Consider the following 12,400-nt stretch of genomic DNA (forward strand, 5'->3'; position numbering starts at 1 on the left):
TTTGTATATGGGTGCACATTAAATACAGGTGCAGGTTGTTAGATATTCTTTCTTACGCTGCAAGACTGCATTTTGCATAGTTGTTTCAGTTAAGAAAATGTTGATGTTTCCTTTCATAAGTTTTAAATTGGCACCTCAAATATTTAAAAGATGAACATTTCTGCACATTTTTCTGGTAATTAACAGAGGCGTGCTATGAAATGATGAAGCTAAGAAGCTGATTGTCTAAGTGTTTATGGTAACTATTAGGATTAGTATCATCATATTGTCATTTGCTGTGCTGTAACAACTCAGCTTTGGACAGTGAATTCTTCTTGCCACTGAGAGTAAGAGTAAAACCAGAGATAGAAAAACCAATTTGCACACACTTTATATATATAGTTATAGTTATAGTTATAGTTATAGTTATAATTAGTTATAGTTATATTTTATAAACATGTTCCTAAATACACATCTGTAGAAACTAAACTTTACTAACTTTTGACTGTGTGCCAGGCCCTGTGTAAGGTCCTTTATGTGGATTATCTCATTTAATTCTCACAACAACTGCTATGTGGTAGCTTCTATTATTTGCCTCTGTTTTCAGATGAGCAAACCCGAGGCTTACAGAGGTTAAGTGTGCAAAGCTTATAAGTGGTGGAGACTGGGTTTTAACCAAGCTGTCTGACTTGACAGCCAGACCTTCTGACTGCCTCACTGCACTGCCGGGTCCTTGTGTCATCACGGACTCGGAATTGGAAGAGACATCGGTCAACCCACGTGGCCTCCACATCAGCGCTAAAATCTGTCTTCATGTCAGGCAGATGGCCATTCAGCCTCTGCTTGAGTAACTCCTCTGCTTGAGTTTCATAACTTCACAGGACAGCCCGTTCCATTGTCCGACAGCTCCTGTCACTAGCTAGCTTATTCATCTGTGTATCGGAAATTTCCGTGTATTGGACCTGAGCATGTGGACCACCTCTCTCTCCTCTTCCGTCTGGCAGCCCTTCACATGCTGTGCTGCCCGAGTCTGCCTTCTTCAGCATTTCCACGTGCCCTCCCCCTTACCTTTCTGATTGTCAAGTTTAATCAGTCATTTCTGACAAGCTGCAGTGCACAGAATTGGGCGCAGCAATGTGGCGGTTGGAGCAGTGGGAAAACTTCTGGACTGAGCTGTAACACCTAGGTTAGAGTGTCAGCACTGCTGCTTATTCTGCGACCTTGGGCAGACAGTGACGCAGCTGCGCCTCGGACACTGAGCTGTGCCACGGGCATGATAACTACCCTAATAAGCAGTGTGATTCTGGGGATCTAGTAAGATGGGGCCGGGAGAGTGCTCTGTGCAGCCCAGCCCCACCTCAGGCCTGTCCCTTGCCCTCCCTCAGCCTTCTCCCTCGTGCTCTCCACTCTCTGTGTCAGCACGACTTGCTCCCTCATCCCCCTTTGCATCTTTGTTCAATCAGTCATCTGCTAACTGAGGCCTTTCTCCACCACTGTATTTTTTTAAATTGAAGTATAGTTACTTTACAATGTTGTGTCAATTTCTGGTGCACAGCATAATAGTTCAGTCATACATGAACATACATGTATTCATTTTCATATTCTTTTTCATTATAGGTTAGTACAAGACATTGATTATAGTTCCCTGTGCTATACAGTATAAACTTGTTTATTCATTTTATATATAATAGTTAGTACCTGCAAATCTCGAACTCCCAATTTATCCCTTCCCACCCCCTTCCCCCTGGGTAACCATAAGTTTGTTTTCTATGTCTGTGAGTCTATTTTCTAAATAAGTTCATTCCTTTTTTTAAGATTCTAAATATAAGTAATCTCATATGGTATTTTTCTCTTTCTGGTTTACTTCACTTAGAATGACAATCTCCATGTCCATCCATGTTGTTGCAAATGGCATTATTTTATTCTTTTTATGGCTGAGTAGTTTTCCACTGTATAAATATACCACGACTTCTTTATTGAGTCATCTGTTGATGGACATTTAGGTTGCTTCCATGTCTTGGCTATTGTATATAGTGTTGCTATGAGCATTGGGGTGCAGGTGTCTTTTTGAATTAGAGTTCCTTCAGTACATGCCCAGGAGTGAGATTGCTGGATCAAATGTTAAGTCTACTTTTAGTTTTTGAGGAATCTCCATACTGTTTTCTGTAATGGCTGCACCAAACTACATACCCACCAGCAGTGCAGGAAGTTTCCTTTTTCTCCACACCCTCTCCATCATTTATTGTTTGTGGACTTCTTAATCATGGCCATTCTGACAGGTGTGAAGTGATACCTCATTGTAGTTTTGATTTGCATTTCTCTGATAATTAGTGATATTGAGCATTTTTTCATGCTCAATATTGGCCATTTGTATGTCTTCATTAGAGAATTGCTTGCTTAGGTCTTCTGCCCATTTTTGGATTGGGTTGTTTATTTTTTTGCTATTAAGTTGTATAAGCCGTTTATACATTCCAGAAATTAAAACTTTGTTAGTCACGTCATTTGGAAAAATTTTCTCCCATTCTGTAGGTTGTCATTTTGTTTTGCTTATGGTTTCCTTTGCTGTGCAAAAGCTTGTAAGTTTAATTAGGTCCCACTTGTTTATTTTTGCTTTTATTTCTATTGCCTGGGTAGACTGTGCTAGGAGAACATTGCTAAGATTTATGTCAGAGAATGTTTTGCCTATGTTTTCTTCTAGGAGGTTTATAGTGTCTTGTCTTATATTTAAGTCCTTAAGCCTTAAATATAAGGCTTTGTTTTCTTTTAACTGCGTTCTGATTGTATCTTTAAGATATCCTTCCTTCTACTTCCTGTGGTTTTAATTTGCTATTGTTCTTTTTCTAATTTTCTAAGGTGGAAATATAGGCCATTTAATTTAAACATTTTTTCTTTATAAATTTTTTTTCTATAAACGTTTTAATATTTTATCACATTAGGAAATTTTTATATTTTTGCACACTAGGAAATAAGATGTGTTTTCCAACTGCTGTTACATCACATCATCTTAGAGTTTGCTCCTGTGTACACTTGAGATACGAACTCTAGGAAGCACAAGCAGCCACACAGAAATATTTTCTGTAAGGCTTGTTTTTAACTTTGAAGAAGCACCCTGCTTCTCAGCTGTCTCACTCATATCAGTCTCACCGAAGAGACTCCACAAATTTTAGAGAGCACCTGACAGTGCTTCATGGCTTCTCAATAGGGCTTCATTTCATAAGTAAATCTTTTCTTGGCTAAATAGAAAGTTCTTTTACTTTCTACTTAGGTTTTCATTTAAAATAGAGGTCTCCTTTTTATATATAGTTCTTCCAATTTATTTTGTTAATTACATACTAATATCAGGTCCCCTTTCCTTCTATGGATTTACATAGTGAAGGTGATTACTGACTGTGCTGTATAAATGTGACTCTGCGTTTCTGAATCAGTGTATTATTTTTTGCTGACTTACAAAATGTGTGTGATGCACTTTTCCCATGTGAAATTCTGCAGTATTTCTTGCCAGAATCCAGAGAAAATCTTTCCTATGAAGGAAAAAAAAAAGAGGCATTGTGGAAAACAAAGGTAAGAGTTGGGAGTTGCATGAGAAGAAAACTGTGTATGGAGCCTCTGTAGACAGTTAAAATCTATGCTTAGTTAACTTTTTCAGTAAGAGGAAAGTTACAGGTCATTGGCCTGTTATGGAAATGAAATAGAAAGGAAAAAAAAATATCCTTTTATTTTCTTAAAAGCCTCTTGTTATGCCCAGACTCTTTGCTGGGAAGGCTTTTAAAGGCCCCTTTAATAATTAAAGTGGAGGGATTTGAAATATTGAATAACTCTTGATTCTTTTATGTAAAATTTCACATGTTGTTAATCTGCTGAACACTTTACAGTACAATATATGCTGAAACTATAATAATAATTAGGGGATTTGTCAGCTAGATCTAATCTAAAAATTGTATGTTAGATCTTGTCCAAACTTTACTGAAATTATCTAAGAAGTCTTGTGATGTCTTACCATTCTGGCCTGGCCAGAGCCTTGCTGTCCCCAGACTGGTATCTGATAAATGCATATTCCATTATGTTCCTTGGGATCTCCCTCCTGCATTATCTTAATTTATTCAGCTCAGTTGTTCAGGGAATGTTCACCCAATGTTCTTCAGTTTCCTACTTTACTGAGAAGGCAGGTGTTTATTGTAGGGTTCGCATGAGATAAAATCTGGTTTTCTCCCTTATAGCTTACCCTTTCACCTAAACCTGGGTATAAGCTAGATTTTATCTTCTACTTTCTTTACTAAATAATTATTGTGGGAAAAGACAAAGGGTATACAGTAGAAAGGCATAAGTTTAGAGAGAGTTGACTCGTTGAAGGTAGTTGAGAAAGGATGCATCATAAAGTGAAGAGAGACAGATGTGACCTTCAGGTTAACTAATTAAATTCCCCTCCTAATCCATTCTTCCTCCAATGTAATTGACAATGACTTATTGACAAGAGCCAGGGACAAGAGCTGGCCAAGCAGCCCTCTGTGACTGCCTGACCTGCACTAATATATTCACTCGCTCATTTACTTGTTCACATACTTAGTAGAGTGCTTACTATGAGCCAGCGATCGTACCATTGGCATACAGTGGCTAGTAGCTTGCTGCTTAGTCATACTAAGTTTTTCTGCCTCTCCCAACCCCTTCCAAAATCCACTGTGTCCTTTGAATTAGAAGAAACACCAGACACATCTAATGAAGGGGCATGTGTCTACTAGTGGACATTGAAAGATCTGAAGTCCACAGGCTTCATGTTACCGAACCAAACTTGGGTCCGCTCACTCAATGTGCAGCAAAGCCAACCTACTGACACCACGTTGTCATGAAGAAAAGTAAAGTGTTTATTGCAGGGCACCAACAATGGGAATGGGAGACAAGCCTCAGATCCAGTCCCACTTGGTGTTCGAGTTAGGGAATTTCTAAGGGGGAAGAACAAAGAGGCTGGGATTAATCATCCTCTTGTGACATTTCTTAATCATACTTTCAGGAATCAGAATGTCTCTGATTTATGATTCTCTAGTTATAATTTTGAGGGTCAGGATGTTTCTGGTTTATGATTCTCCAGCCAGGTGGTCCATGGCTTAGCGGCCTGTTAGGAGAAACAACCTGAGTTTGTATGCTAGTGATGATACCTTTCATAGCAATTTTACTACATTAACGATGTTCTCAACAACAGCAATCTTAGTCATCTGACTCTGGTTGATTAGTGTTTAGTTAGCTCGAGATTGAGGTCAGAGGGGACAAGAGATTTAGATAGCAAAATTAATTATAAACTCAGTAATGAAAAAGAATATGAAAATGAATATATGTTTATATATATGCATGACTGGGACATGGCTGTACACCAGAAATTGACACATTGTAACTGACTATGCTTCAATTAAAAAAAAAATAAACTCAGTAAAGGAATTTGGTTTTACAGGGACTTGGTTTCATTAGTAGAATTTGAGGAAGGCTGATCAGGAAGTGAAATTAGAAAACCAAGGAAGCAGAATTCTCATTCCATTGACTCAATTCTGACACCATTTCTTCAATTCTGAAAGCACTTTGACACTGAAACATTTCTGAGCATGTTTAAAGTGCTGTTACTTCATTCTGGTCTTCCTCCTCCCCTAAGCTGTTGTTGAATTGATGGTGTGTTTCACCCCTGAGGGTGGTTCAGAGTGGAGGCGGGGATCCGGTGTCTGTAACTGCTCATCTCAGTCATTCAGTGCTTGATGCAGAGTTCTGAGGCTTCCCGGAAAACCCGATTTTATTTTTTCTGTAATTCATACATTGAAAAATATAGAATAGGGAATATTTTTGTAGGAGTAAGACTTTTTTCTACCTTTTATAGTATATTTTATAATGTTCATTGTGGACAACTTGGAAACTATAGAAAAAGTATGAATGAGAAAATTAAATCAGACTTCCTCAACTGATAGTGTGTTGTTTGTATTTTGGTGAATAATTCTGTCTTTCTCCCTCCTGTTTCCCTTTTTCTCTTCTTTCCCTCCCCATGTCTATCTCTAAATCTATCGGTACTTTAATCTCTATCAATGGACTTTTTTTTTTTTATTTTACTGCTTTTACTGTTTTATATTTTACTCTGTAGTTAACAGCATGTGGGGGATATTTTCCCATAATTTTAAGTATGTTCAAAAACATTTTCAATTCAGTTTTATAATCTATGACAATTTGATTAATGAATTTATATTGTTAGATGTTCAAGCTGGTGACAGGGTTTTTTTTGGGGAGGGGGTGTTTTTGTTTTTTTTTTTCTTGTAGTTATAAATAATCCTACAAGATCGTCTGTTGTCATAAAGTTATATTGTAGTTCTGGTCATTTGTTTAAGGTAAAATCTTAGAACTTTTGTATTGCTTGACCAAAGAGGGAGAAATATTTTGAAGGTGTTTGATATGTACTAGTATAATATTCTCCTGAAAGGTTGTTGAATTTAAACCTCCATTACTCTTATAAATGGGTGATCAGGCAGTCTTTACTTCATAGACTTTTCACCAGCGATCTTGGAGATGAACCAGTTGCAGAATTCAGGATTGTAATTCAAAACAGTTTTGACAGTTTGGAGAATTGGTTAGCTGATAACAAATTTAAGTTCAGGAGGGGAATATGAGGGTAGCAGAAGTAGGATAGATAAAAATTGCCAAAATACTGTTTGCTGAGTAGCTGTTTCTGCAGGGATGCTTGAAGGAAGCCAGAGGTCATAGGGGATGTGACTAGATTTCACCAGAGCCCTGGGAGGGACTTTGCCATGGTAAAGTCTGTTTCCAAATGCAAGAGAAAGAAAGCCCACTTGATCAAATGGGCTATTCTAAAAAGACTGTTAACATTTTATATTTTAAATTATTAAGAATTCAGAGACACTAAATATCTTCTTTGGGAACATTAAATGTTCATTTTAATCATTTACTATAATTATTGAGCATAAATTGAATTTACAAAAGCTTTTCTAAAAGTTATTACCGATTTTTTCTCAGTTGAACGGAGAATATATCTAGGAAGCTCATCTTTTTCTCCATGAAATTTTAGTATAAATAGAATTATTTTTACCTTACTTTATTTAAAAATCAGAACATTTAATTAATCAGCTTGCTTAAATCTTAAATATCTCTGTGAAATGGCAGGGAGTTTGCTGTGCTTTTATCATCCAAAGAACTTCTCCTCTTATGTTAATAAACTTCTCCTCTTTTTTTTTTTTAACCAAGATTTCCACCATTCATGATTGAATGTCAGATTCCTTTCTAAGTGGAACACTCTCAATAAGTTACTGATTATTATTATATTACTATTGCTGTCTTTGGTCAGTACTGTTGTAGGTAAGTGTGAACCTTCTTTAGGGAGGGTCATCCATGTCTCTCTGCTCTCTGCAGAGAGCAAGATGCTTTTCTGAAGCACCGAGAAGCAGAGTCTGCTGCTCCCCATCACTGACACAACAGATGGACGGTGAACCAGCCAAGTGAGATGGTTGCTGCAGAAGCTAAAACTCTAATTAGTTTGTCCACCTTAATGGTGTCTAGTCCTTGGTGTATTCCACAGCTGGGAAAGGTTTAAAAAAAATGGCAGCTGTACTTTGCTGTTAGAAATCAATTTTTTATAATTTTTTTCTGATTATAATTTGATACATAGTCACTGTAGAAAATAAGGAAAATTTAGCACAATATAGATATGAAAAATCCATAATTCTACAGTAGAAAGAAGTCCTATCAACATCTTCTATTTTTTACATAATTGGGATCCTCTTGTACACATATCATGAACTCACTGTTTTTTTCCCTCAGTATATCATTAACACTTCCCTATGTTAATAAAAAAAAACTCTGAAAATCCAATATTTAATGGATAAGTAATAATCATTTGTACAGTCATACCATTATTTACTTAACTATTTGGTTTTTGGTCCCAGTTTTCAATATTATAAAGGATCCTGCAATGACATATTGTACACATATTTTTGTGTTCATCACTGGTTGTAATAAAATAGCATTCGGCTACGTGTTAGACTGCATATTTTCAGTGAAAAATGATAGGATATCAGATAGGTATTCATTGCAGAAGGTGGGAATACATCTGATAAGATTTTTTATGGTAGTATATGAGCTGTCCTCTGAAAGGTGTCCAGCCAGGGCCCTGGGGCTGTAAGAACGTCAGGGCATCATGACGGGAAAATGCACCAGCAGAGATAGGATGGGAGTGACCCTGGGCTGTGTCCATCTATTTGTATGAGTGTGATCCAACCATCATGGAAGAATAACCATGAGCAATGGAAGGAAGTAAAGTTTGAGATGTGGAATTTGAAATTATGTTAGTAGGATAGATTTAGCAACCACATCTGAATTTTCTGGACCATTGTGCTTTTAACCATTCGTTAAAAATGTTTATGTACATGTGGTATGTGCAGAGCCCTCAAATTCAGTAAAGCCTAGTGGAGGCCCACAGCAGCTTGTACTTCAGTAGAGGGAGTGACGTTAAACCAGTGAACGTGATGGTCAGTCATGCTGTCCTCATAAAAACACTCAAGTACTCAGACTGCGGTGCAGTGTTGGTTTGGAAAAGTATGCTGACTGTGGCAAGTGGAAATCTTTGGAGGTGCAGATTCAGAGCAGAGTCACAACTTAGATGATGCAAATATTTAAAAGATTGTTCTATGTATAGATTGGAGGGGCCTGATTAAAGGCAGGAAGAGTGGGTCAGGGTGCACTGAGAAATGCAGGGTTGGGGAGCAGGGGCTCCCGGAGGTAGCAGAATGGATTTGAGGAGGAGAGGGGCTGACATTTAAATAGTTTTATTCAGTGATTCTGATTACACAGTAAACTTTGGACAAGATATAAAAGCCTCAGTTCTCCCCAGATTTGCTGAATCAGAATTTTGGAGGGATGAGACTATATATATATATATATATATATATATACACACACACACACACACACACACACACATACACACATAGACACACACACAGAGACACACACACACACATATATATATATATATATATATATATATTTAAAAGCTCTCTCAGAGTCTGATGTGTGTCTCTGGTTAGAAGCTACTAAATGAATTAATGTGTGTTTTTTGCATTCCAAGAATCTGTCACATTATCCGAATCTGCTGTTTTGACTCTTAATGCACTTCATGTGCATAGGTATACATTTTTCTTCTGCATATTTTTTTCATGCTGTTTTCAGTTCCTGAGAAATTTTTCTGTTACTTGGCTTCCTGTTGTGTTATAAACTTATTAATTAGTGATACTCACTACAGAATCAATTTCAAGCAAATGAAATGCACTGCAGAAGTTAAAAGGGACTCCTGTAACTTGTTTTCTTACTAAACAATAGGGGCACAAGCCAGGATGGATGATCACAGTCAAGCATGGTATCTGAGGACTGCAAAGCTGGCTCTGGCCTTGGCAATTATCCGCTCAAAACCAGCAGACAAAAGCAGCAGAGAATACACAGAGCATCTTGCGAGGATGGTGTCTGGGCAGGAATCGAAGTGGAGATCAAAAGCCGAAGCCTTGGAAGCTGAAGTTCTGCAGTTACGTCAAAAACTTCTTCTGAGCAGGATCTATTCAGGATCATTTAAGAGTGGTGAGTATATGAAATTGCCTGTTGGTAATATTTCAGTCTTTGCAGTTATTTAGAAATTTATTACAAAAACACCAGATGGTTTCATTTCCTAAAATTCCACTACTTCTTCTTGCCCTGTAAAGCTTTTTCACTTCTAGTTATTCACTAGGAGCTGATTGTCACTTTCTGATGAATGGGGCTGCATTAGACATGAGGGTGAACTTGGAGTATGCAACTTGTCAAGATATGAAGGCAGAGATGTTTTAAGCTTACTGAAGAAATTAGTTTTAAAATCACATTGTTCAACCTTATTCTTTTACTCTGTCATTTACATTGTCTTTATATGAAATAATTCATCTCACAGTCAAGTACCAGCTGTGAACCAGGCATGCAGTAGGTGGTGAGGACCCAAAAATACAAAGAAGGAGGTGCTGTCCTTACCGTGAAGTACCTACCATTCTAACAGGGAAAACAGACCTACACACAGTTAACCCAGTTGTGATAAACTTGGTAATGGAGATAGTGACAGAGTGCACAGGAGGATTCATTCTGCCCAGTTTCTGGAAAGGCTTTTCAGGTCTGGCCCTCAGGGGTCTGTCCACTAGTGAGATGGTCAGAGTGTGCAGCAAGGGGCAGGCGCCCCAGCCAGGGAACAGCAGTGAGGATACGTGTCCCACTCTGCGCTGCCAGCAGCACATCTCAGACCAGAACACCGTCAGGTAGAGGTCTGGTGGGGGAGAGAGGAAGAGAGGGGAGTCGGGACCAGGTTCAGAAGGGCTTTGAACGTCAGCCTAAGGCATATTCCGTCAGTAAGTTGGCCAGACCACGTGTGATCTCTATAGGACCCTTCAAGAGAGTGAAAGGGGGACTGTAATAATTACACGAGGACAGCGGGGAAAACCAGGATGCCCTTGGACAAACTGGAGTACGTGGGCACCTTATTCATCAGGAGCTGTCAACCTTTTTGACTCGAGCACTGACCCTCCTCGTGTGATTGTGAAACATAATTCTGGTGATTTGTTAAAAATGTAAATCAGATCATGTTACTCCTCTGCCTCAAACCTTTCCCTGACTTCCCTTGATGCCTCACACTGGGTTCAGACCTGTGATTGTGGCTTTGGTGATTTCACTTCCACTCACCTGGATGCAGACACGCTCCCACGTGGTCCGGTCACCATGGGCTCTGGAGCATCTTCTTGTCTCGAATCTTTGCTGTACTTTTCTCCTCGACTCTGTGGCTGGCCTCGTCCCTTCCTGGAGGTCTGACATTCTCAATGACACCTGCTCAGTGACCATGCTCAATGCATAGCCCCCCCCCCCACCACACACACACAGTTATTCTTTACCCAGATACCCGCCATGGGTTATTTATTTATTTGCTTACTTGACTGCAGCCTTCTCTCCTGAGCTGGAGTCTGGGTTTGTTAAGGAGGGGGTCTTCGATTTGCTCAGCACTCTCTACTGAATGCCCATCCCAGAGCATGACTCACCGAAATGCTCAGTAAATATTTGTCAAGTGAAGTGGAGCCTAGAGGATGTTTTGGCTATAGTCATGATCAGAAGCAAGGAGACAGGTTCTGAAAGTGTTTGTCAAGCCCATATTAAGAGTGATGAGTTGAACTAGACTTGTGATGGGGAGAACTAAAATGAATGATTGCAGAGTGGACACTACAGGTGTTTGTGAATGCCTTCAGAGGGTGGTTAAGGGAGCTGGAGGCATGTAGGGTAATTGAAGTTTCTAGTCCTAGCTTATTAAATTCATTACGATGCTTCTAATCCAGATAATGACCACAGAAATATGCTTACAGGGTAAAAGGTTGAGTCCAGGTCTGTCTGAGTATAGGCTAATCCTTGAATATATAGGTATTACCTAGAAGGAAGGCAGGGGCATGGCCCTAAAACCCAAAGGAGATGAGCAGGCTGGAAATGTAGACCCAGAGGAAGGATTCATTGTATTTAGGTGATAGTGAAGTTATCCCTTTAGATGAGGCTCCCATGGACGATGGCACTTGGACCGGGAGGCTGCAGATTCCAGCATCCAGGGCTGGGCAGAGGAAAAGGAGCGTCTGGAAAGAAAGGTAGGATGCACAGGTGCGGTGCAGCCACGGCTGCTGCGGGTAATAGGTACTTGCTAACTTCAGTTTGGGGGATTATCAGGAAAACTCGCTAACCTAATACCCAGATGTGACCAAAATCTCATTACTGTGTGAGTAGAAGTAGTGTCATACGCTTTATGGCTACGCTTTTGTCTCTCTAGAGTCTTTCTAGGTAATGGCCTCTTTGAGAATACCTGCGAATAACAAGCATCATCAGTTTTTCTTAATTTTCTGGCTGTCATATGACCCATGTCATGGCACACGTGTAAAAAAGTCCCAGTAATACTGAACTGTGAATATCACAGACATCCATGATATCAAAACTATCGTTTACATCAAGGGTCTATTTACAACACTGACACAGGGGGATGTATGATTTGTTTGGGACGTGAGTGTATCTAACAGTGAGAGCCTTGGTGATAACCAGTTCTTACACTGAAAACTTCCACTTACAGTGCCCGCGAGAGAGATTTTCAAATACCGTATAATTAAAACCTCTTTTACTCACAGCAGGAGTTGCAGGTAAAGCATTTCAGTGCAGATGTTTGGAAGTAATCTGTGTCTCCATCTGTTAGCTTAAACTTGAAAAATGAGGAATAAATGGATAGATTCAGATAAATAGAGTCACTATTAAAGGGGAAAGGAAAAAAACCTGAGGTGGGGGGTATTAGATTGATAGGAACATAAAGGAGGAACATAGTTGGTATTTAACAGTGTACTGTTTGAAAGACTGACATGCC

At 39.1% G+C, this 12,400-nt stretch overlaps 1 protein-coding gene across 1 annotated transcript in view; it reads left to right on the forward strand.

Annotated features, from left to right (window-relative positions):
* Positions 1-12,400, forward strand: part of MEI4 (meiotic double-stranded break formation protein 4) — a 157,859-nt gene that overhangs the window by 10,197 nt on the left and 135,262 nt on the right. Inside the window, 1 exon segment of the mRNA XM_032484497.1 lies at positions 9,334-9,585. Coding sequence (XP_032340388.1) covers positions 9,334-9,585 — 252 coding nt within the window.

Source organism: Camelus ferus, chromosome 8, assembly GCF_009834535.1.
Source record: "Camelus ferus isolate YT-003-E chromosome 8, BCGSAC_Cfer_1.0, whole genome shotgun sequence".
In the NCBI taxonomy this organism is placed as follows: Eukaryota; Metazoa; Chordata; class Mammalia; order Artiodactyla; family Camelidae; genus Camelus; species Camelus ferus.